Source organism: Camelus dromedarius, chromosome 20, assembly GCF_036321535.1.
Source record: "Camelus dromedarius isolate mCamDro1 chromosome 20, mCamDro1.pat, whole genome shotgun sequence".
NCBI lineage: Eukaryota > Metazoa > Chordata > Mammalia > Artiodactyla > Camelidae > Camelus > Camelus dromedarius.
In genome coordinates this window covers 23,766,154-23,793,272 of record NC_087455.1, presented here as the reverse complement: position 1 = coordinate 23,793,272, position 27,119 = coordinate 23,766,154, and the positions used below count along the sequence as shown (strand labels likewise).

The following is a 27,119-nucleotide window of genomic DNA, read 5'->3' as shown; positions in this document are numbered from 1 at the left end:
TTAATAGAAGCTTTGTAGGTGGAGAAGGGAAGGCAGATGGTTTATGCAGAGGGCACTATGTAGGTGAAGGCCAGGAAGAACGCGGTCAGAGAAATGCAGAGAGTTCACTGAGACTCAGCAACAAGAGGAGACGGACGAGGTAAGCGGGGGGGAGGGGGGGAGACCAGGAAACAGAGTCTTAACCTAGGAGATTGAAGATTTGGACAATATTCTAAAGGTGATGAAAAGTCATTGGAAGACTGCAAGGGAAGGTGTATTATAATTAGATTTATGCTTGAGGACGATCACTGTTTTCAACGTAGGCAAAGGATTAGACCAAAGTCAGGGGCGTTAGTGAGGAGAGTGCTACAACAATATGGGCGAGAGAACCTGAATAATTCTGCAAAGGCCTAACATGGTGATGTAAACAGCAGTAAGAATAGAAAGAAATAGATACACGTGGAATAGAATCAATAGATTTGGTGTATGCAGATGTGTAGAAGGAGGGAGAGAAAGGAGTTGAAACGCTTGAACCACTGAGAAAGAAAGAGCCTACATTCTGGAATCTGCCCTGGGGTCAGAGCAAGGGTTGGCCACTGACTTTGTGATGTGAGCAAGTTAATTTGACTCAGTTTGCATGTCTGTGTAAAGGACTCTAATAAGAGGATCTATATCTCAAAGTAATTATTAGGATTTAGTGCAGAAATTCATATAAAGTCCTAGGCATGATGCCTGGAACATGGAAATAATGAATGTTATTATTAATTGGATAGTGTAATTTGCCTGAATGAAGACAATTAGTGGAGGAACGTATTTCCGGGGGGGGTGAGCATGTTCAAGTCAGATTTGCCCATGGTGTACTAGATGTGTCAACAGAATAGAAGGGTGCAGATAGAAATATAGAATTAGAGTTCAGAAGAAGCATCTGTCCTGGAGATATAGATCTGAGAACAAATCAGGTTTGTGGAAGAATCTGGAGTAAGTAGATTACAGGAGGAAATTTTGTAGAATAGAAAGGAAACCCTGGAGTTGCTAGAATTGTGGGAGATTGGGATGGAGTGCCTATGAAATAAATAGAAGGAATTGCCAGGGAGGAAGGAAAAATAATGGGAGAGAGTAGAGTCACCAAGCCAAGCGAAGAGACTTTCAATAGCAGTCAATAAAGAAGCAAAGACAAGAACTGAAAAAGCACCCAAAACAGTAACCTTTGTGAGTAGCATTTCCATAGAGTGTTGGGGAAATAAATCAGATTTCACAGAGTCGGTGAATGAATTGATGAGGGGAAAAAAAACTGGAAAGAGAGTTAAGAGTAAATAGCTCTTTTAACAAACTTGATTATGAGAGAGAACAGTAATGACAGAGAGAAATAAGGCAGGGTATTTATGTTTGTTTTACTTGCATTTTATCTCTTAAGATGAAGAAGCCTGAGTCTGTTTAAATCCTGATGGGGAAGAGCTGGTAGAGTGGGAGGAATTCTTTGTAGATGCACAAGCAAGACTCAGTGTTGAGAGAGCGCGGTTCCTGAGGATGCGAGAAGGGATGCCGGGAAGGGCGTAGGTGAGGCTGCCAGCCTTGGAGGGCGAAGGGGGCATTTCTTCTCCCTGTCAGCAGGGTTTGTGTCTAACTCACAGACCCATTTACAGTACCTAACATAGTGCCTGGCGCAAGGACGTAGCCAATAAATGCTTGTGAAATGAATAAATGAATAAGTGAGTGAATTAAAGAAGGAGTGAATACGCTACAAGGACAAGAGATAAGGATGAGTGTGTTGCCGATCAGTTTTAAGTTCTGGGGCAGAAAGTGGTGAGTTCTCACAAGCTAATCTGTTTTCTCAGGAAAATAGAAAGGAAAGTCATCAACTGAGAATGAAAAGGCAATGGAAGAGGGAGGGGACGTGGCAGTTCATTGTGGGAAATGGGAAAGGGAGATGACAGGTAGAATGATAACGTTCCTGTTTAGAAAAACAGTAGTAAGTTACAGGCGGGGGGGGGGGGGCAGGAAACAGAGTCTGAGTTTCTTAGTGACATCTAAATACTTTGCCATGGGCCTCTCCTGGGACTTACTCCCAATAAACACCTTCCCCAGCAAATTAGGAAAATTCATCTCTTGGTTGACAATCGGAGGCCCTGATCCTGAAGGTCTTTACGCGTGGTGTCCATTTAGATGAGCCATTTCATTGTCCTCAAGGTTGCTTCTCTTTCTGTTGCAGCAAGTGACACACCCACAACCGGTGTAATTTCACATAAAGCACTTTATTCCTCCTCACTGAGGCAAATATGACAGGGGCCAGTCAAATCAGATTTGATGCATTGCCACAGGGCAGGGATTGCTACACCTGCCAAAATTCCCTTCTGAAGCCCTGCCTCCAAATTGGTAGGGGCCAGGTTCCTCAATAAATCCCTGACTCAAAAACATTGTGAACAGGACCGGCTCATGAGCAATAACCCCTTCCTCACCATCTAGTGCCAGATCTTTTCTTTATCAGCATCTTCAGCTCACATGCTTACTGTTCAGTCTGTTTTTCCTTCCCCTCAAATGTCTTGGCTCTTTCCACTTTATCTTTAAAGGATTTTGGAAACACACTTAAAAGCAATTAGCCTTGGGACAAAAGCAACACACTCCATTTTGCACACAGTCCTTGACTCGACTTTGCTATTGACTTTATCTCAGAGAGAGGGGTATCATGAGGTGCGAACATCCTTAATAAACAGGGGTCAACACGATCGAGGGTGCTTGACAGTTCTCATTCATACACAAGCATACTGGGTTCTTGTGCCTCACCGAGACCCTTGAGATGCTAAAGGCAAAAGCCAGAGAGGGTCCACATAATGACACTTTTTTTTTTTTTAAATCAGTGCCCCTCTTCACACTTCAGCATCATGCAGAATGTTTGTTTATTCCTTAGGGAGGCTCTCCCATCTCAAGAAGTCTGTGCCAGCCACTCAAAATCCAGTGCAGACCCAAAATTCAGACAGGTGGAAAACTGTTGTTCTTCACCGTGGCTTTTAAGCTAATGAATAACAGTTTCTGTTGCTGGCTCCTCCCCAACTCCACCCATTTCCTCAGAATAATTAATCAAGAGTAGTTATTAAATCACATCAGGCTTATTGTCCCCATCCTAAACATGCTTTCAAATGGACACTTATCCGTGCATATATCACAAACAGAAAAAGCACTCGAACTTTTTTTTGTAATCATGAAGACTGAGTCACCAAAAGAAAACTCATGGTCATATTAAGCTCAGTCTGAAGACAGACTTCTGGCCTGTGACAGTATGAATTATCTTCTCAAATGATTTTTAATGGCCATTAAGCTGCTCTTGGTAGCATTTAAGGAAGGCACACTCATTTTTGCAAATTGATACCTAAATGTAAGCCCACGTCCAGACAATGCTGCTGTCTTTCAAAGTAAAGCTATTATCATTAGAATGCTATTTATTCAATAAGGTCACTTTCTGCCTCAGCTAAACTGACCCAGTACAATTCCAACATTAAGGATAGAGCCAAGTTATTTAGCAACATGGAAGAAGATGAAGCATTCTTTCAAAAACACCGATAATTTATCATAAAGACAGCTTGAAGCATGGTGATTAGCAAGGATAAAATTCACAAAACCATTTTCCCTAAAGAGAAATAGAAATGTCTGCTTTCAGAAGTAAAACATCTTGGTAAACCGTTACGTAGTAATGCCAGGAGAGACAGTCTGCACAAAAGCCTGTGTAACGAGTAGTGATTTCCTTGTGTACTAACTAGCCTGTGTTTCATGGATGGTCCACGTTTACCATCATCATAAAGATTTGAACATATTACATCTTAGTAATGTATTATAAACTTAGCAACCTTTTTTTCCACCCCAAAAGCCCTGAGGAGCAGGACAATTTCCCTTCAATAGCAGAAGCACATCTCAACACAAATTCTAAAGAGGAGGCAACATTGCTGGCTCTCCAGGAGCATGGAGATTTCTGAAAATTCCAAGAGATTCTTACAACCCTTGTCAAAGCCCCCACCCCAGTTTAAGAGTCACTGTTCAAATATTCTAGCTTATTCTTCAGTTAATATCATTCCCCAGGTCACTTGTCTCGTCTTCCACCAATGTAACTGGGCAAGTAGCGTGTGCCACTTGCCTAGGTGTCAGTGGTTTATTAGCCTTCCTGATAGGTAATATTACTGAGCTCTTTCTACACTGAGCCAGGGGTGGTTCTGGGGGACGTTCACACATCATCTCCTCTGCACCTATGACATAGATATAATTTCTCATCTCAGTTTTAAAGGTGAGAGGTTTGATATTTAGCAACATTAAGCTCAGGGTCCTAGTCAGAAAATGGGAGAGCAAAGGGTTTAATCCTAACATCTAATCCAAACCCTCCAATAGCAGTGCTATGTTCTACTTCTTCACATACCTGCGCCCAGAACCAGGATCTCAGAGATGAGGTACAGAATGGGCCATATCTGCCTAAGGAAAAGGGAACTTCTTCTTACATATGTGAGAGTTAAACTGATTATTTATTCCACAGAATGCACTGAACACCTGCTTGAATGTTCCAGGCACTGTTTAGACCTTGAGATCACACTGATGAACAAATAAGACAAGAAGCCCTGTCCCGTGGAGCTTACATTCTAAGGAGGAAGAAGGGAAACAAGCAATAAATACACAGAGCATGTAAACAAATAGACATAGTGTATCGGATTGTGACATATCAGATTGTAGAGAAAAATTAAGCTGATGATGAGGAAATGAAATGCTGAAATTGGAGGGGTATGATTTTAAACAGGATAGTCAGGGATATCAAATGATAGCTCATTTTCCGAGTGCAGTGTTATTTGGATTCTATATGCTGGCATTAGTAAATGTCACTTATAAATCAGTGCCTGAAACGACAGGGTTTTTCCCATTGATGAAGTGTTAAAACACCAGGCTGGCCTACATAAGTCATGGGGCTTTTATGCACAGGAAGTATAGCACTAGTGATACTATTTAATTATATTTCATAAGCTTGTATAGTACTTATTCTAGAAGGCAATGCATTCTACATTTTAATTCAGAACTCAGACATTTTTCAGCGATGGGAACAGGGACCTGTAGGTAGGTCAGTGATTGAGACAGGCTTGTGATAAATGTTCCTTTGCCCAAATACCGTCTTCATTTTTGGAAGAGGAAGTATAACAACCTCTATCTCTTCTTCTCAACTAGGGAATACGCGTTTCCTTTTTAGGGACAGGATAAGAGACTTCCATTTTTTTCAGTGGCAGCCAGAGGGGTTAAAGTGCAGTTTGGGACAAACTGCCTGGCCCAAACCCCAGTTTTACCCCTTGTAAGTTGTACACAGGGTCCCTCGTTCATACCTTCCTCACCATGCTGTTGTCGAGATTCAATGAGTTCATATGTAAACAAAGCTCTTAGAACAGGACTTGATGCATAGTAAGTCATGAGTGTTTTCTATCATTAGTCTCAAAAATAGCTTTTGCTTTTCTAACATTTGTGGTGTTCCAAGCACCAGCATGAGGACTCAATATACCTCGTCTCATTTGTCCACACAAAAACCTTGGGAGATGGGGTAAACTTTCTTTCACCATTTCACTGAAGAGAAAACAGACTCAGAAATAGTCTCAGCAGGACCCAAAGTCTAATAGCTGGTAGGTCGGGGGGGCTGGGATACCAACACAGAGTAACCGCTGTAAAAGAGGAGACTTTGACATTAGTAAATTAGGAGAGTTTGACATAAAAACCAAGGGACTGACTTGCTTAGGGCCAGGAGGGCCCTAAGTGTGTAAATGCACCTTCTCCAGCTGGCTCCTGAGCTGGTGTCTGCATCGCTCCTGACTTAACCACCCATAAGAGTGCATATCTCCTGAAAAAAGTATAGCTCCCAGGATTATTGAAAGTGCAGTGTTACCATTACATTTTTAGATGATATTTTTTAGAGAGAGAATGCTAACCATGATTCTGTCATAAAAGAAATCAAATTTGAAATCAAATCTTTGGTCCACAGGCTAAGAGCCAGCATTATTTGGTTCGTATTTCTCATCAGCTCTGTTCACAGTTAGATGAAGAACTTGAAAAAGATTAGTCATAAATCACAACAATGGCTTGAAATAGGTTATATGCCATTTGTTGTTTTATTTAAAGTGTTCAGCTCTTCGGGTGGTTGGCAAACTATGGTCACGGCCAAACCCAGTTCTACTGCTTGTTTTCCCAAATAAATTTTTAATGGAGCACAGTCATGCCTGCTCATTGTGTGCTGCCTGTGGCTTCTTTGGCATTGCAATGGGAGGGCCGAGTAGTTGGGATAGAGACTACATGTCCCATAAAGGCTAAAATATTATAATTTTATAAATGTAATCTGGCCCTTTATAGAAGGATTGCTGAGCCCTGAACTATTCCTATTTAAAATTTTATTTGTAAAAATATTATATACTTAGTTCAGGCACAGGTGCTCAAAAATAAATGATAAATACGTATTAAATAAGTACATTTGAATTCCACAAAATTACCCAAAACAGGAACGGTCAAGCTTATCACAGGAAGGCCAGGTTAGCAGCCCGTGTACTCCCTGCCTTCGTCTTGATTCTGTATCCCGTAAGGGAAATGCTTGGCCCATTACATGGACGAATCCTTGATTCCAATAGGCGCAAAAAATACAAATTTAAGATGCAGAGTGAGTCTAGAGAAATAGTTTTCTACAGCTTCATGAGTGACAGAGAGGCCACAGATGACTAAATGTGACAGCAGCAGGTAAGACAGAACAGGAGTGGCAGTCAAAGTGAGATTTAGGTCTTTGGGAGGCAACCCTCACCTTACTTTCATATATATTACATTAATAGAGTATCAATCCACATTCAGCAATGGGAAATGAAGTCAGCATAAATCATACTGAGCTAGCATCTCCTTAGTTCTTTATATTTCCTGCATTCCTTATAACAATATATCCAGCAATGTTTTATCTCCACAGACTGTTGCCCAGAAACTTTTCTTCAGCATCATTCTAGTCTGACCTATCATGACCCTTATGGAGACTGAATCTTTGCACATTGATTTTAATTTTTAACTTCAAGAATTTTTTGATATCAAACCCTGCTTCAGGGGCTAGAGACAAAAATATGCGCTACACATCACTCCCACCATCAAGACTGCAGGTACCAGAAAAGAAACCAGACCCAAAATAAGAATGTCATTGCAATTATGGCTGGAAGCATCAACCAACCAAGTGGAATTCCATGAAGGAAGCAAAACTTAGCATAGCATTAGTAAGTTATTTCCTCATTTCTTTATCTTTCCTGAACATTTATTGCACCTGCTCGGTGCCAGACCTTCCTGTTGTTCCTTGCATGTAAAGTAGGGCGGGGATCCTCAGGGGCCATCATTCTAAAGACAAAAGAGAGACCATAAACAAATAGCCAAATGAAGCAACAGGATCCTTCCAGAATGTGATTCTTAGTACAGATGAAATAAGCAGGGAAATATGAGAGAAAGTAACTTAGAAAAGGGTCAGTACCCACCACCCTCTCTAAAAATATTAACTTCTCTGAATCTCTGTCTCATTATCTATGAAGAGAATACCTACTTCATAAATACTGTAAAATAATTCAATAAAGACCCTGGTACTATGGTGAAGAGGTGGGAAATCTCACTGCTCTAAATTAGCTGTTGTTTATTGAGGACCATATTCTACACTAGTCCTTTACATAAATTACTTCATTCGTCCTTCATGCTTATTTCTATTTCACGATGAGTATATTGAGGCTTAGAGGTGTGACATGGTCTCTCTCAAAGCCCAGAAAGTAGAAAGAGGCAGAACCAGAATCAGAATCCAGCATGTCTGGCTCTGTAACCTGTTCCCCTAACCACTACACCAATAGTTTCTGGGCAATATCATGGAAAAGAGACTCTATAAAGACTTAATAATTGGTAGTGTCAAGCCTCACAGCACAGGGTCAGTCTGCCATGGTTTGCATCGTACACTTTGCCAAAAGGCAAAAAGCAGAGCTGTTAGGCTAACACAGGGTGACAAAGCTAGCACTGCTCACCGAGGATGCAGACTTCAGGACAGGGTAAGGAATAGAACATCCCCTTGTATTAGGAAAGTAGAGTATATGCTGCAGTGTGGTTTCACATCCTCCTTGCAATTGATCTTCAAACATGTTTTCCTCTATTAAATGCAGACACCAAGGGTCAGAATGCTGTGAGTGGTAATGAGTGTGAGGCTAAGATTTCAAACCACATCTTCGGATTCTAAGACCCAAGTTTAACACATCAGAAAGTTAAAGTCAGTGGAATATATTGAATTTAAGCCTTGCTGAAGGAAAGAAACACCCCTCTCCCACCTTGGCTATCTCTAGGGGTTCCTTTGGGGACAGGTAGGAAATTAGCTCTGGAACTCCAGACCGGTCCAAGCATGGTCCAGGCTGTCTCTCCAGGGAGAGACACGGGTAGAGAACGAGGTGGCTGCTTCCCAGGTGCTCTCAGCCCCGTGATAAGGGGCTTTGTCCAAGACCTTTAGAGGCAAGACAACTAAATGCCCACCAACAATTTGGCAGCCCTGAGAGCCTGACTTCTCTTTAGAGACCACGTGCCTTCCCCTCCATCATTTGTATTTTACATCTTAAAATATTCTCATTGATTTCCCATCCCCTGCTGGGTGAGCAGCTGAGGGATCACTTGTCTGCATTACAGTCTGCAATGTCACCCGTATGAGGCCAGGGAAGCACAGGGGAGAGATGTGACTGGGAAATAGCTCCCTCTGAATGGATCGATATCTTCACAGAAGTGTTGCAGGCAGTCACTGGATTCCCGGCTCAGAGCCAGCCAAGATGCCTCATTCAGAATTTCTAAGATCTGGTTCCAGTGAGAAAAATGATCAAAGGAAGTAAACAAACCCTAGGCACACAGGTAAGAAAACCAAAGCGAGGCATGAAGGCCAGCTTTCCCACGTGCCTAGCCGTTTGCCCATGATTTACCTGGAAGAGGGAGCACAGAGAAGGCTAAGTAGCACGCTCACCCCACAGCAGACCAGCCGCAGCGCTGTTCCAGCAGGGCTCACGAAAGAATTCAGACTGATACTTTGTTTTCTAAGTTGAGATGTTGTTACAATTTGAATCCCAATTGTGCCAGCTGAGCTTTTCCCTTCCCAGCTTGTTTCCAAATAGCCCCCTCGTGTGAACAAGAAAACATCCAAGCAACAGGAGGAGAAGCCATCCCTTCATCACACACAATTATCAGACTCTAATCAATACCGAAACCTCCACGCGGCAGCAGTTGCTAGTGTTGTGGCAAGTTTTGCATCTAATCCTCGAGTCTAGCTGCAGATGTTGCCTACCACAACGGCTGCTTTCTACTCTCAGCAGGGGAACCCTGAATCAGAAACATTCAAAAAACATGTTGCATCAGGATTTAGTGTGACCAGGATTATCTTTGTTAGGTGCTAAGACATAAACTCTTGGGTAGAACTAAGAATTGGATTCTCAGTCTCCCTTCTCTTGCACATGCAAGCCTTCACTTCCAACCTTGAAATACACGCTTTGTGTTCTGATTTTGCGGACTTCAGGAAAAAAGTATTTCTTCCCCCAATTCAAGGTATTATAGTAAAGAGGATAAAGAGACTTTGGAGTCAAATATACATGTCCTTAAAGTGTAGCTTTTTTTCTTCCTTAGCGTGTGACTTTTCTCAGCATCCGTCTTATTCTTTGTAAAATGCAGAAGTCGGGCCATTATGAAGAGAATACCAAGCACATTGCCTGGTATGTGGTAGGCATTTCATAAATCTTAATTCTCTTTCTCTCTTTCATCTGCCAATTCATGTGGCTCAATTGGAATTCCTTTCATTTTCATCCAGTTTTCCTCATTCTAGGTTGAAACATGTTGAGAAATACTGTACAGTCCCCATCTAACACAGACTCAGACAGTCTCAGAAAGCGAGGCTTACAGGCACTCAGGGTCTCTCTTACCCTGAGAGGCGTGGGTACAATTTAGCCCTGAAACCTGGTTCTTCTCACCAGGACAGCTCAACATTCCATCACTTGTCCCCACTCTTCATGTATTCCTGCCTCTCTCTACCTTTGCTTGTGAAAGAAGGTACAAGCTTTGCAGGTTCGTCCTGCAGCAGAGTTGGGTACAGAGCTCTGCCCATTTTCCATAAGAAGTTAACTCACACTGGTATTTGGTGATACTCAGTGGTTATTCTGGAGAACCAGAGGTGTCACAGTGGAAGGGTCACATTTTGTTCTAGACAGAAATATGTTGTCCTGTGACTCTAGTCCTCCTCCTTGCTCCTGTGTCTTAACCAAAAGCAGCACCAACTTGTGGCTCAACTGGCATATGCAGCCTCCCCGGGTTGTAGAGCCCAGTGTCCTGTCTCCACAAATGTCTCACTCAGGAAATAGCTTTCTTTGACGAGTCTACCTTCCTCAACACCCCTAGAATTGTGGAGAAACATTTTTTCCAGGTTCACTGGATATACCACACTTACAAATTTTCACTTAAAAAAATCTCATATCACCCTTTTTTCACTTACTCCCTACTTCTCCTTCCTCAGGTATCACCAAATACAACCACAGTTTCTCTGCTGTGAATCTCTGCTAATATTTTTATGAACCTTTTAAATCAGAGTAGAGCCCAGAAAACACTCCAGAATTCTTGCCAGAATGGCTCTTCTGAATAAAACATTTAGATATAGTCCTTGACAGGTGGAGTCAAGAATCCTGCATTAGCATCCCTGTGTGGCTTCTTGTCAAGAAATCTGCAAGTAATCCACAACAGAGGATCTGACAGTCCATGATCTCTCCACCATGAATCACCACTCAGACTTTATTCACTTTTATTATACTTTAACTGATTTTGAGTTGATTCCAAGCCCTTTTCCGGCTCCATTATTCACTTTTTAAACTCCATCAGTGATCTCACTCTGATATGAAGCACCCCACAGTGATTGTAACTGTCTTTTTAAAACTTTCTGGGCAGACACTGGGTCAAAACAAAGTAGAACAAGCTGCAAGTGGATAATTCCCAAGCCCCCCAGTCAGTGTAGAAGTGTGGCTAAATTCAGAACTGTCTAGTCAAGTTTATCCTTCAGTTGGCTCAATTAATGTAACAAAATGCAAAGGGTCATCAATCACATTGATCACAGGTCATCTGAGAGCAAAATATTCCCAGTAACAGAACACTTTGTTAATATGCAGCAAAGCAGGAGAACAGTGGAGAGGCTCCAAACACAGAACATACTGTTACCCTTCAAAGGATGGCATTAGAAGATTAAAGGCTAACTGTTGTATCCATTAACCAAGAAAATGTGTCCAGAAGGAAGTACACTTCTGAAAACAGGAATATTCCAGCCAGAAGTGCAAGAACTAGAGCACTTCGCTCATTTAAAGAGCCCTACACCCATGCCTACCTCCACAGTTATAATTCTAACATTTGCAAAAAGGAAGAATTTACTCAATAGTAATTTAACTGTGCATTGAACACGTATTACATTACAGGCATATGTATGAGAGACTTCTCCCAACCTGTTGTGCAACAGAGATCCTGTGAAAGTTAGTTGTTGATTTACTTTGTTCATGGAGCCAAAAACAGAGCTTTAAGCATCATAGAATGTGGGATACGATATGGATAAAGAGCCTCTTCACAACTTAGTTACCTGCTATGATGCTCCTGATTATCATTCATTATAAAAGTGATAAATAGTCTTCAAATACGTTTACTGATGTGGTGGCCCCTCCTGTTACATGGCTTTGCCTTTTTAGCTCTAAGAAAGCGATTTTAGATTGCCCTGAAATTTTAGCCATTCTTTCACTAATGACAGCCAGACATTTGAATAGGCATTGGTACTGCTTATTAAATAATTTTTGTCTGATCATTTTTTTTAAAACTTCTGTAGATTCACTTTTTAAAATGACAGTACTCCTGAGAAAGGATTCAGTTATTTGGTTTCTTCTCAGTGATACCTCTATATCGTTCCATAACTCCATTTCTTCAACAACATTTCATTTATAATGAACTTTAAAAGAAAAAATAATAGTAGGTCGGGAAGCCAGGGTCCTGAGTTTAGAGGTGCACCATGTTCTTAGTTTGCTATAGGAAATAAAATAAACTCTAGTAATTTCTTCAACACTTCAAGACTGCATCACCTCTGTGAATGCAGCAATTAAGATGATTATCAGCAATCACTATGATTAGGAACTTAATCTATTCCTAAACTTTATCAGCATCCTGAGGGGTACTTATGCTCCAGGTACCATTTCTCTTTGCCTGGCCTTAAATCCCTGAATAACAAAACCCAATTATGTGAAAATGATCACAGACATGTCTGAACATTGTATCATCATTAGTAACATATAAGTTAGATTTTCTTAGGATATTCAAACTGGAGAGACTTTTGAGAGTAATCCAGATTGTACATTTACTAGCTCAGAATAATGAGGTTCAGACATAAGTCATGTGACCTGCCCCGTCTCCTCAGAGCTCAGAGATGAATGGTGAAACCGAGATGCTTGGACACCAGTTCCGGCTCCTTCTCCCATACCTACTGCACTTTGTCACTCATTAACATACAGAAGGCCTGTGCCTTATCTTTCAACGGAGACTGTCTGGATAATAGCAAGACCCATGACCATGCACAGAATCTTTTCTGAATCACACATAGAATCAAAACTCAAAAAAAATTTTTGAATCAGTACAAGTATTCCAACTAAATCTCCCAGAGTACTGAGGTATCAATCAATTCCTTATGATTTCCTAGGCACACTAATAAACTAATCTCGGATAATTAGTCAGAATGTCCTCAGAATCCAAGAACTTCTCATAAATGGCATACTATTAATTGGGCTATAATCCTCAAAATTGAAGTTTCCATTTTATTTTTTATTCCATTTTGTTACATTTGCATTTTAAATTTTCTTTAAATTTTGTTTTTCCCGTAGGAAATAGACTGGCAAGAAGGATTCCTATCTGCCTGGGTATGACAAATTTCTTCTCCCAAATCAGTGCTTTCTAAATATGGTATTCCAATTTGGAACAAAGATCGTATGTGATTGCAGGGCTACCACTGGTTCCTGCAAACAATATTATCCTTTCCAAACATTTTATAAACATTATTTACAGCAATTACAAGGCTTCAACTTACCATATATGTTGATTTTTGTCATTATCTAGAAAGAAAACTAGACTTTGAGTTCAATAACTAACTTTGCTACTTATTTGTAAGTTGTATGACCTTATATCTCTGCTTCTTAGAACTCAGTTTCCATTCATCAATGAAATGGGAATAATAACACTTGTCCAACAGATCTCATAGGGATATGAGCACAAAACGGTTTAATGACAATGAAAATACTTTCTTAAATCCAAGGAATTAAACAATTAAACTGCTATCAGGACCTCATTTAGAATTCAGTGTATTGATAAGAATGTGGCCTTTTCTCCTGGATTTTCTTGATCTCTTAGATCATGTCAGGTTAAGAAAAAAGGGGCAGATACTGAAAAAGTAATTTTGTGTCTACACTTGAGAAGAGGCCAACCACACCACTTGTGCATTGGACTCTGTTCCCTGTTCCAGAACATAGCTCCTCTGTTGTCCTGTATCATAAAGTTTTCCCTCTCTGTGGGAGTGTTCCCTAAGCAAACAAAGATGCTGTAAAGTCTCATCTTTGAAAAAAATAGATGAACTCTTCATCTCCCTCTGGCAACCCTTCTGCTCTTCTACTCCTTTTTCTAGAAAAACCCTCAAAAGATATGTTTATAACACCCTCCACTTCTTCCATCTTCTCTTGAGCTCACTCCAAACCAGCTTGCCTCATAAATTAAAGTCTTTATTAGTCTAAATAAATAATAACTTTCTCCAAAAATACCCACTTCTTCTTACTCATGTTTTTCTTTCTTGTATTTATTCTCCAAGTTTCAAGAGTGGCTTAAAGTGTGTCCCAAATGTTTTAGTGTTACCTTTACTCTTCATCTTTCTTGAGTTCTAGTATATCTGTAAAGTCAGTTGGTGCTTTTTACTAGGCATTGTAGTAATAATTATCAGAATTATTTCAAATGTTAAATGTTTAATATTCTTGAGTGCTTTATAACTGAAAAAGCAATGGGCAACCCAGAAATTCACCTTCTAGGCATATACCCAAGAAAAAGAAAAACATGCGCACACGCAAAGACTTGTATATCGATGTTTATAGCAGCAGGATTCGTTATACGCAAAAAGTGGAAACTACCCAAATAAATGGATAAAGAAAAGGGGGTACATACACAAGATGGAATATTATTTGCCAATAAAAAGAAACAAAGTACTGACTGATACAACGTGGAAGAACCTGAAAAACATTACGCTAAGTGAAAGACAACAGTCATACACAAAAGACTGCATGATTCCATTCATATGAGATGTTCAAATAGGCAGCTACATGGAGACATAAAGTCTGTTTGTGATTTCCTAGGACTGGGGCAGGAGGGGGAAGGTGGAGAGGGACTACTAATGGACATCGAATTTCTTTTCGGGATGATGAGAATGTTCTAAAATTAGATTGCGGTAAAGGTTGCACAACTCAGTGGGTATGCTAAAAATCCTTGAATTGTACACTTTAAGTGGGTGAATTTAATTATATGTAAAGTATACCTCAATAAGGCAATATACAAGGTTAGCATCATTAGTCATAAGTCAGGTTGATAGCCCGCACCCTTGATGTGTTGTGTTAAGAATGGCAGTTCACCTCAGTAGCCTTCCTCCCCCCAAATCCATAACTTCATTCTAATATTAAAGATAACATCATCCCAACTCAAATTGAGTTGAGGGATGTTCTATAAAATGGCTAACCAGCACCCCTCAAAACTACCAAGACCATCAAAAATAAAGTTAGATAAACTCTGACAGCCCAGAGAAACCTAAGGAGATGTAATGACTAAACATAATGTGGTATCCCGGATGGGATCTCGGAACAGAAAAGGCACACAAGGGGAAAACTAATGAAATCTGAAGAAAGTGTGGAGTTGGCTAATTCTGTGTAAGAATTGTCACTATTGGTTCATTAATTGCAACAAGCAAATGCATCATACTAATGTATCATACTAATGTTACATCATTACTAATAATACATACTAATAATACATCATACTAATGTAAGGTGTTAGTAATGGGGGGGCTTTGGCGTAGGGTATTTGGAAACTCTCTGTTTTATCTTTGCAACTTTTCTATAAATCTCACACCATATTTTAAAAGATATTATACAAGCATTGGCTGATAGTTTTAGAACTTGTTGTAAAAATCATAGTACTAGTAATAGTGATAGTCAGTAAAACAAGTTTCCTCAGCAGCCTAGAGAATCTAATGACCCTCTGGTTTCTCACAGGCAGCTCATATGTGCAAAGTTGAGCTTGCATCCACTCAAGGAACCGTACTCTTATCTAACAATTAGAAATCTATCCAATGCATACTTGTAAAAAAAAAAAATTTAAAGGAAAAAAATATCCCTGAATAGGGTCTTTATCTAGATGTTTTATAAAGATCACAAAATGATGTGTTCAGGACAGAGTAAAAACTCTCTTGTGAGAACTACATGCTGTTTATTCCACATAATTAAATACCATGAAGAGTAAAATATATATAATAGGGCTTGATTTTAAAGTTTCAAGCTGATCCTCATGAAAAAGATAACTCTTTGCCCTAGGGTCCAGGAACAGAGACCTGTCCAGCTTAGATCCTCCTGTTCCCAACCCACTCTTCTTCTCAACCATCTCTGTAGGCAGTTCTCTCTCTAAACACTGGGTTTTAATCAGTTGATTTTTACAACCTCTTTTTCTTGCCTTCAATATACTCTGCAGAAATGGCTGCCTGCTTCTTCACTGACTTTTTAGCTCCATGGAGCTGATGTTTTCAAACTCAACATGCTGCATCTCCTTTGGCAGCTGCATCTTTCCTTCTGACAGAGCAGAACGAGTGCCAAGCACCCCACAGAAGATGGCTTTTCTAACGGTTTCCACAAACTTCCTAGAGAAAGAGCTATCTCCACTTCTTTATGCGGTCTGCATGTGGAACTTGCACACCAAACTACTTCTGGTGTGCCCTACTGTCTCGTGCCCCCAGATTGTCACACATTTCCAATCTCTGCAGGAACACTTGCCCTGCCTCTCTTTATCTTCCAATTTTGACTTAGCTGTCACTGAGACCAGCAAGCCCTTGGGGCCCCAAGTCTAGATCACGTGCTCTCATAAGCAAAACTTCCCTCTGTTTTAGCACTTATCACATTATATTATAACTGCCTACGAGATTATAAGATACATGAAGCCATTGGCAATGTCTTTTGGACCACTGTCGAATTCTCAAGAGCCAGGTCGTTGACTGGTACACAGTAGGAATGCAAATGAGCCTCCTAGAATAAATGGATAAATAAATTCCTTCCCAATCGAAAACATACGGTAAGGTCATTTTCCCTTGAAGATTGTTTCATGATGTTTCTCAAGGACCTTTACATCCTGGGGTGGAGGCTTCTGTAAAGAAGCAGCCTTTCACCTCATTGTATATCCCAGGCACTTCCCCAGCAAAAATATCAATGCTTAAAAACAATGGCCCAAAGATGTTTTCAAACTTGCATTTTTGTCACTTATTTGGAATAACAACAGAAATAAAACTTCAACAACCCACAGTGAAATTAATTCAGTATAAAAGACAATCTCCAGGACATTTCCTTTCTAGGTGTTTGCTCCTGTATTAAGAACTGTTAAATTCCAAGCTATGGCTACACCAAAAACGTGTGAACGTTTTAGAAAGTGATTAAACTCAATCAAAGATATTTGGAATTAACTAAAAATAATTACGAATGAGATTAAATGTTTTCTTGATCATCCCACTGGAGACGTAATTTCCTCTGGGTCAGTCTTAGAAGTATCATTGTATTTATTTCATTTCACACCTTCTTAATACTTTAAAAAATATATTTCAAACAAAAAGCTGAAATGTATTAAGGATTCGTTTTACTAATTAATCAATCTCTATTTAAACGGTATTTTTTAAATTAAAAAATTAAGTGTTTCTAAAAATCCTCTAACAATATGTTGGGGAATTAAAACCCAGAAAAGGATCATGGTTACATATTTTGAAATAATTCTTTCCATGCCTGAATTTATTTAGCATTTATTGAGGCCTATCTTGTGTCATATACTATACTAAATCCCTGAGGAAAGAGAAGTGAATAAACTTTACTCATGTCCTGAAGAAGCTCACCATCTCTTGGACAGGTGGACAAATATAATCTTTGCAATAACAAGTTTGGAGAGTGATATCGAAGTATGGGTGGAGGGCTGTGGAAGCGCAGGGCAGAGATATTAACCTAAAAATAGATTGCTTTTCTTTAAGACAATGAAAATTGCTCCCCACTCACATTAAGTAAAAAGATGTAGGTAGATATTAAATGTGGATTCAGCATTTCACCTGAAAATTGTAGAGAAAAATAGACAGACAGATGAAATTCAACCTTTAAGTTCAGAAATTCAGCAGCAGTAATTATGTTGGAATTATACTTAGAAGAAGTTAAATGTTTTGGCAACCATATGGGGAAAACACAGTAGAAATCTCATCATGAAAATGCGACTTTCACAGGGAGGGCAAAGTATAAAGGAGAGAGCATGGGCTTTGGCTTAAGCAGACTTAGCTTGAATCATGGCTGTCACTTACTGGCCCTGTGTCTTTAGACCAATCACATACACTCTCTAAACCCCAACTTCTTCATATGCAAAATAGAGCCAATACTAGCTTACACATGGAGTTATTATAAGCATTAAATAAGAAAGTGTTTACATATCTTTATGACGGGCCATAATAAAGACTCAAATGTGATGCTGACAGTCCAATTGTAAATCAAGCCAGGGATTCACATATAGGATGCTTAGTCCTTGGCAAGGAGTGGGAGGGTGTTGGCAAGTGTAAAGCAGCAACCTGACGTCAGAGAACCTGCAGGGGACAAAGGCAGGGTTGTGAGTGATGATGATGACGTCAAAGATGATAATTACTATGGCTCCTTCCAAAGTTCAGAATACTTATCACTGAATTAAGCCTTTAATTTCCTAGGGTCAATTAAAGTATTTACTCATAAAACTAAAAGTCAGCTTAGGAGAAAGCAGGCTTCCATTAACTTCTTGACTGGTAGACCCTCCTTATTGCTGAAAGAAGTCAGAATGTCTGGAATGTTTCATCTGGTATTAGGTGAAAATCACACCTTCCCACTGAACAGCTTCCCTCCCCAAGTAAGCGAAGTATAAAATGTAATTGCCCTGCATGCACTGAGTCAGAAGAGACGCTCGGGATCAGTGAGTGAGGGAGAACAGGGGGCTTGGGGCACATCTTTGGAGGGCAGGGAGAGCTTCAACAAAGTGTTAAAATGGTCCTGGGGGCAGAGGAAACACAGCAACTCCAGAGTAGGTGGATAGCTAAGAGGTGCCACTGCAACGAAGTTGTAGGAGTTCTTCAAAAGAAGACAGTAGTGGTTCAAGAAGAGATAAAGGCTATGTGGGCCCATAGGTGAGAAGAAGCCTTATAGTAAATGGTATTTGGAGAGCCAAGGAAGGAGACAATTACTATAGAATAAAAAGCAAAAGGGAGCATTACTCCCATAACACAGGGCTCATGGGGAGTTCTTGGGGTAGAAAAGAATGGTTAAGGGTAAGACAGAGTCCCAGTCTCAGCAGGAGGGCTGAGGGAAAGTAAGATATTCTAACACAGGGACTAAGATGGATTCTGTTATCAGGATTAGTACAAGGTTGGGAGCTGAATTTATAGTAGATATTAGTGACAGAGTAGGTGTCTATCTGTGGAATCCTTATTTATTTCTACACCACAGAAGTTTTAAAAGCTCTATGTAAAAACAGGTTCCCTCTCGGTGCCAGAACTGTAGAGGCTGCTGGTGGGGGCTTCAGGGAAACAGCCGGTGGGGCTTAAGAGGGATGAAGGAGAAAGAATCAGTTCGTTCTGCTTGGGTAGTTTTCAAGATCAGAACATCTAGAAAGTCTGGGCTGAGGAAGCTGAAATTTTTCAAACTGTGAGAGACAAAAGATAACTGAAAGCTTATTCTTAAATGTGAAGAAAAGGTGAGTGAAGATGGGATGAGAGCCTAGGTCTCCCTGTGCTTATCGCAGACTCTCCTGGTGCCCTGGGTCCCATCCTCTCAGCCAGACTGTGACTTCAGCCATGGCTACTATGGATGGTCTCTGCTTGCAGAGAACACTCCGCTTCCAGTATCCACTGTCCCCTGACCTTCTCTCCTCTTTTCTGCCTCAAGGTTCTCTCTAAAGCCCCCAGGAGTTTCCAGGCAGGAGTACGGAGCATTAAAAGCCCCTCAGGCACCCCTCAAGAAAGGGGGGATGGCAGCCAGTGGATAGACGCCCCAGCCTCTCGCCCTCTGGTCACATGCTCCTGACGTGCACTCCTTGATCCAAAGTTGCTCTTAGTGGGAGTTGTCAAAAAAAAAAAACCTGATTTTGGCTTTTCCTCCTCTGTCACACTCTTCTCCATGCCTTTAATCATGCTTCCTGGGGTCATCTCCCAAATAAACTGCCTGCACTTAAGTCCTTGTCTCAGACTACATCTTGGAAAATAAAGGTTGGAGGAGAGAGAGGGAATTATTTTAGCGTCATTTTTTTTTTTTTGCACGGTTATGTTTTCATTTGTGTTTGCACTGCATTTCTGCTTCTCCATAGGTCACCAAGATGCTGGCAGTGGTTGTCGTTCTGTTTGCCCTTTTATGGATGCCCTACAGAACTCTTGTGGTTGTCAACTCATTTCTCTCCAATCCTTTCCAAGAAAACTGGTTCTTGCTCTTTTGCAGAATTTGCATTTATCTCAACAGTGCCATCAACCCCGTGATTTACAATCTCATGTCCCAGAAATTCCGTGCAGCCTTCAGAAAGCTCTGCAAGTGTAAGCAGAAGCCCACAGAGAAACCCGCTAACTACAGCGTGGCCCTCAGTTACAGCGTCATCAAGGAGTCCGATCGTTTCAGCACAGAGCTGGATGCTCTCACTGTCACTGACACTTACTTGTCTGCCACGAAAGTGTCTTTTGATGACACCTGCTTGGCTTCTGAAAAAACCATTGGCCAAAGTTGATTCATGGAATAGAAGAAAATAGATGACAAAGTAAATGAGAATCTGTGCACTTATCAACCCAAGAGAGGAAACGGCCAGTACTCGTCTGTGAAGACAGAGCAGATCAAGTCTATCGTTGTGCTAACAAATCCTGGCCCAAGTTGCTATAACCCATGAGAATGATTTTTTTCTTCTCCTCTCAAAAAATATATATCATAAGAAACTGAGTGGATCTGTGAAAGATGCAAATGGTAGAAACTGAAACTGTAGCCCTCTCCCTTTAATTTGAGAAATTCACTGTATTTTCTGGGGCCATGAAGTTTAGATAAAATCTAGACATCAGTTTACCTTATTTGCAATAACTTTATCAAACGTAATTTCTCACCCTCCCCCAAATTATTTATACGTTTGGTGATTTGGCAAAATGCAAATTTAATGTTTGCATTTAGCATTTCATTTAATGAATATCTGGGACTACAGGGGAAAACAGAAAAAACATCTTACTTATTGAGGAAAAATGAGATTTCAGACAAATATGTTCACTATATGAAAAAAAAGTCATAATGCTGATAAAATTCTGAGTTGGTTTTTATATCTTACAAAGTAGACGGTCATCATTCAACTTTAATGTAAATTTCAAAATAGCCAAACTTCAAAATAGCCAAAATTACCAATTGAGAAGACATGTAGATTTGATATTTAGATAAATCCAGCTCTTCACTCATGGAGCCTTCCGAGGATGTGTGAGACAGCAGAAATATCAAGATTAAGTAACTGGGAAGATACATCCTAACATATAACTAACACTGAAAAGTATAGCCAAGACAAGACCAAGTATTTAAAATAAGGTTTTCTTTTTTTCTCTGAAACTCTTAAGGAAGAAAACCTTTTTGAGCATTCTTGTATATAAACTACTGAGCCATGTCAAGCGAATCCTTCTAGCTGAACCTAGCTTACAAGTCTGAAACACCCTCGGAAGTTTAATTCCTATTCTAAGTCAGCCAAAGTCTGACTCTCACATTTCCAGTTGAAGACTCCCTGCTGAGCATTGTAGTCTATGGGTTTTAACTTGTCTGCAATTGTCTTTCCTTCCTGCCTGCCTGCTTGTCATTTATAGGTTCTTTTTTTTTTTTTTCCAAGTGCTAGCAATATTTTGTTTACAGATTCTAAACCAAAGCAATGCAAAATTCTGTTGGCTTTATTTTCAGTAGAGCTAAAACTGATTTTATCTCATTTTCAGTATCTCTTTATAGTTATGACTTAGAGCTGCTTGCTATTCTATTCCAGTGATTATTACAGAGATGTGAATGTGAATCTGTCAGGTCCTACTTTAATCTCTTTCAGTTGACTCATCTACTAAGATTTGGCTGATCGGTATCTCCCAGTGTAAAAACCACCCTTGGTCATGGTTCAGTAATAGCTGATTTTTAATGACTAGGTCAAAAAGTGCTGGGTACTTTTAAGTGCCCCACAGACTGGCAGTTTCCCTCTCCGGGGTATATCCTTATCTTGCAGATTTTTTCTAAAGCCTGATTGGTAATGATAAGTACCCCCACACAAACCTCTCTTTGAAGAAAATGTCACTCTATTTTGGAAACTTCAGTTTTTAACTGCTGCTTCATGGAGACTCTGCCATCCAGAACCTCGGTCCAGAAACACTTTGCTGAAATTTGGCCTCACTGTCTCCATGAAGACATTCTTATCCTGTCAAACAAATTCAAGCAAATACTTACAGGAAATACCCTAAAAGTCTATATGCATGACACTAAGAAATCTATTTTAACTGACTTTTCATCCTGGATTAAATATTAATTTTGGAATCATATAGACAGAGCACTAGAGTGACCCAACCCAGAATCACACACGCCTATGTGCAGGAGCATACAGACACATACACACAGATGCATAAATTGCTTAACAAACGGAATTGAACTATATTAGATTTTCTTTGTTAGGGAAAAGAACTGATACCATTGTCTTGGACTTGCTGGTAGATATTGAATCAACATCATCTTCATCACAGTCTCACTGCAGCTATCATTTCTCTTCTGATAAGACCAGGGATCAGGGATTAAGTCCCTAAATTGTGTGGATATTGGTGAGAGAAAATGAAGAAATGTCACTTTTTTCTTTTTCTTTTTTTTTAAGCCAGCATGCTAATTAAAATTCTTGCAACAGATGGCTAAATGATAAAAAAAATACACACTTTGCGGAGTGGCAAAATCAGATGTTGAAAAAAAGTACGATTAGTTTTACATGATAAACACAGAGCACAATATACTCCTCCCACCTTTGGAAATTTAATATGTGGGTTCAGTTTTTCTGTTTTAATGTTTGAAAAGTTGTTTGCTAATAATCTGTTAGTTTTAGACCACATGGGAAATTCAAAAGAACATAGTTCATAGTATTTCAACTCTAAAGCAAATGCCATTATGAAATTAAAAGTTCCCATTCAATATCCAGTAGATATTTGAGTTTACACAGCAGAGATATAACTTTTTAAGGTATTTTTTTATCACACTGTACTAAATCACAAAATATTGCCCCAAATAATCAAAACAAACCATCAAATGAAAAAGAAAGAGCTAGGTTAAAAATTGCTGACAGAGTGAAGTAACGTTATTAAGGTCTCCCTTAAAAAAATTCCTTGAGTTATTTTATTACTTCCAATTTCATTAATTGCTGAGTGTCTTTAGTTAGATCTTGCACCTGAGGTAATTAGGTAACAGGCACAGATCATGAATAAAACAAGCAAACATAAATTTGCTCTTAAGACTTCTCCCTCAGTATTATGAGTATATTTCTAGAGCTTCACTCCAACACAAATATTCTAAATGCTGAAGAGAAATGAGAAAAATGTAAACTCTACAATCATTCTTAAACAAGTTAAATACACAAAACAATACCCCTTGACAACAGGCCAAAACAAATGGCTGATTTGAGCTAAACACCTAGTTAAGTCAAAGGAAAACTATAGCCATAAAACTTAGGTTAGTGTAACTCTTAAATGGATGCTTGAATTGTTTCATTTTCAGAAGCATGTGTTGGAAAAATAATAACAATATGTCTTAGTAAAGCTGAGAGCTGCTCTTAAAGAAGAGAATTACATCACTCTAAAACATGTTAAATCCATAAACATAACGGAATACAGGAAAGATCAATTCCTTGGAGGAAAAGGAGATTTTAAATAGTTTACCCTTTGAATTCTATACATAATATATTCAACATTATTTATGTCTCTCAACTGCAACTCACAAACAAGTTGGAATATTTGTTCCTGGAGTAAGACAACTGGATGTGATGAGAGAACATCTACAACCAGTCAATCCAGGTTCAAAGAACATTTGTTTCAGATGTCTGGAATCACGTGTTTTCCTTGGAAGAAGCAGAGAATGAACATCTCTAACAACTGATTTTCTGTTTATCTGTAGTTGTTCACTACAGATGTAAATAACCATCAAAACCAAGATTTGGCTGAGTGACTGTAAGTTTTTAGAGTAAAACACATGATAAAGTCTTACAGTGCTTTGTAGAAATAAATGGATTTTTCTCTCCCTCCCCACCTCCCCCATAAAACTCCTTTCCCTGCACAAACATAGTTTTCCTCAGATCAGCCTGTTTTATTATCTGACTTCATTCAAGACTAAACCTGGACATGAACTCTCTTAAGTATAAAAATATATGTATGTATATATGGAAACATTTTGTTACTCTGAACACTTATGTTTTCATAAAACTTTGTTCAAACTGTGGAAGAACTGATGCTTCTAAAATTTCTATTTAAGTTATGTCCCTATTTCCATGGTGGGTAAGTCATGTGTAGAGTTGAGCAGCTCAATATGGTTTTTTTTCCACACAGAATGAAGTAGAGGTCTGGCGTTTCAGAGCTTCACTGAGGAAGTAGTAAAAGAATACTCCATATGTGAAAAACTGCAGAAATTTGTTTAAGAAAATAAGTCTCTTCTCATTCTTAAGCATTTCACAATCCAATGAAGAAAAATAAAACCAATATAATGTTACCTCAGGATATAACAGTTTGGCAGTATTTAGAACATGAATTGGAGACATCAGAAATGTTTTAAAGCAGTTAAGATCATTTATGTATTATCATTCTATTTTATGAACTATAATTAGAAATATTGATTAATTCTTAACTTCATTGATCACTCAGAGGAAAAAAGGTCAAATAAAGCCCTGTAGTATTTTTGTTTTTATGTTTGGTCTCTATGTATAAACTCGAATCACTCAGCAGAAAAGCTTATTTACAAGAGTGCCCATTGGGGAATAGTTTTGTTCCTGAGGTGGTTAGAACCAAATGGACTATGCTAATATAAACTAAATTCTACATGGTTCTGATGTTAATATTCAAATAATCTCTTTGAAAAGAATTACTGAGAATGTTTGTAGACAATGTTGTCAGGCTTGTTTACATTCTTCACCAAGTACATTTATGGCAAATGCAAAAAGAGGTGATTGATGTATATTTTGGAAATTACGTCTGAAAAAATGAAAAGGCTGGATGAAATAGTACTGCTGGGACAGAACATTGTCAGAACTGTCAAATCTGGATCCCGCAAGAAAACAAAAGACAGTTTTATGGCCAATAAACAGCAAATCCACACAATGATTGCCTGTACCTCCTCAGGGAGGAGCATCTGGGTCAAGTCCATACTACAGGCTCTCAGCTGAAATACTGGAAATGAAAGCACTTTGAAAATTACAGAAGTTAAAAGGATGGGAAATAACAATGGAGTTGCAACTTATTTGAGCCTCAAAGCAACACCGATAAGTGATTACGTCATTCCTCACAGGATAATGGACTTAATGTTTGTGCCTATGGCTGTCCTCTGACTTGCAAAAAAGAGAGTATGAACTTTCTCAAAAATGTTATGGACTGATACTGATAAAGATGGAGATTTTCCAGAAAAGAAAAGTACATAAAATATGGCAGTAGAAAAAGATTCCGCTTAACCGCAGGTCTGAATTCAGAAGCCATAAGAGCAGTTTCTGTATTCCTGAAATGGCAAAAATGCCCCAGTAAGGAGGCTAAATGTTTACTCCTTAACCAGGAATAATAAACCACTCCCACTTTGCTGTACGTAAGAATTACCGGGAAGCTTATGCCTGTAGCCCTCTGACCACAGCTTGAAAACCACTGAGTCATGGTCCCCGATGTAGGGCCTGCAGGCTCTTATTCATCACGTAATTCTTAATAATTAAACTACAGGAAAAGTCCTTGGGAGTAAGTCCATTTCATCTTAGTATTCCACAAATTATCTAAACCTGGATGATGTTCCTAAGTATCGGTTAAATGAAGGAGTAAATGGATGAATTTCAAGCTAAGGAATACATTTTTAAATTTTCTGATGATGTCTGATTTGCACATCTGATGATGTCTAGATCTGTCTGCACCATAAGATAACTAGTTCTATCTGGTTTTTATTTTTTAAACAGTTCTCCCAGCTCAGCGAAAGGCACTGCATTAAGTGTGCCAGCTGTTGGTCACAATTGCTCACATATGCACAGTGCCTGACAATTCCAGTAGCACTGCCACATCCTAATTTATTCATGAGAAATAAAGAAGACTAACACACCGCCTCTGCCCTCAAGGAGATTACAACCTAGTGATCGTACTGCCACAGAAACAAGAACTACAGAAGACATAACTAGAAGCCAAATTGTGTGATTCCAGGCTGCGAACAACTGAGCTCTTCAGAGGAAGGGGAGCATTTCTAGGACCTGGAGTTATTAAGGAGGAGTTTGTAGAGAATATGGGGCTTCTTCCAAGGATACATTTGATTTAGATCGTTAAAGAAAAAACACTGTGTATGGGAGAAATAAGAGAAGTGAGGGCAAGGAGACACAAATAAACCTTAGAGCAGGACTCTGGACATTAAGGCTATATGTCCAAAGTAAGTACATTTCATGAGAGATTAAGGAAGTCAGCTAGTCCTTTAATATTTGTCATCGCCAATTAAACCCCAAGCAAAGGAAAAGTAAGTGAAGTCAAGGACCTACCTGTACTTATGTTTGGAGAGGAAATACTCACCCACACACTAGAATAGAGAGTTAAAAAGCGTACAGGTCACCTATGTTTATTTTCTAAACATTTCACTTACTATATATAGAAAATATAGTATCCGATTGTCTTAAGTGTTATCATTCTAAAAGTATTCTTATAGTCTTAATTTTTGAAGTGAAAAATACATGTATGTGTATACATAAATATCCTTGTTTCTATATTATATCATCATCACATATTTTAAAGTATTTATACCTGTGTATATTATTCAGGGGTCCTTAACAACTCTGGATTTATCCAGTTTATGCTCACCATAGAAATCAGAGCTAGCTCAGGGACCTTCATGAACTTAAGCTTCAAGATTAAATATGAATTGGGAAGCACATAGTGATTCGCTCCAGATTCCTTGTGACAACATCATGGACTTGCATGTTGCTTTTGATGTGCTTCTGAATATGCTGGCTTCTTTCCACCAGTTTTAGGAAGTTTTATGCTGACTCATTTCATCACTTGGAAACTAATTGCTATATCCTTGTAGGACAAGGACTCTTCCTTAAGAAAGTACAATATTCTGTGCTCTGCTGTGGAAAACTGTGTGTCTGTTCCAGTATGTGTATTGTGAGCAATAAAGCATCAAACTGAAAGAACCGGCTCTTTAGTTTTCTTTGTCTTCCAAATTATGTCACTTTTGGTACAATTTGACCCTAAACTACTTGCCCAGAAGCATTTCATTTTAATCCAGTGGCACCCAACATGTACCACTGTGCTTTTTTGAGATGATTATAAATAACACAGAGATAGACATTTTCCATTTTAATAATAAATTTAATGTGTATTGGAGCAAATATGACTCATAAAATTCATGATGTCAGTTATATTTATGAGTTCCTTTAATGTTGATATTAGATATGACAAAAAACCATAAAGGTTAGATAAGTGGCTGAAGTTTGGACAACACTGAAATAATTATTTCAAGTGTCTCTGCCCCTTTTTGAACAACAGCAAAGTAAACCCAAATGCTTGTGTGTATCATTGCAAAGCAAATTGCTCCATTACCTTTGTA

The 27,119-nt window shown here is 39.1% G+C and overlaps 1 protein-coding gene across 1 annotated transcript in view; it reads left to right on the top strand.

Annotated features, from left to right (window-relative positions):
• Positions 1-26,769, top strand: part of TRHR (thyrotropin releasing hormone receptor) — a 477,565-nt gene extending 450,796 nt beyond the window's left edge. The window contains exon 11 of the mRNA XM_031439495.2: positions 19,648-26,769. Within this exon, the coding sequence (XP_031295355.1) occupies positions 19,648-20,055 (408 nt within the window). The 3' untranslated portion in view covers positions 20,056-26,769. The remainder of the gene's footprint in view (positions 1-19,647) is intronic.
• Positions 26,770-27,119: the final 350 nt, after the last annotated feature.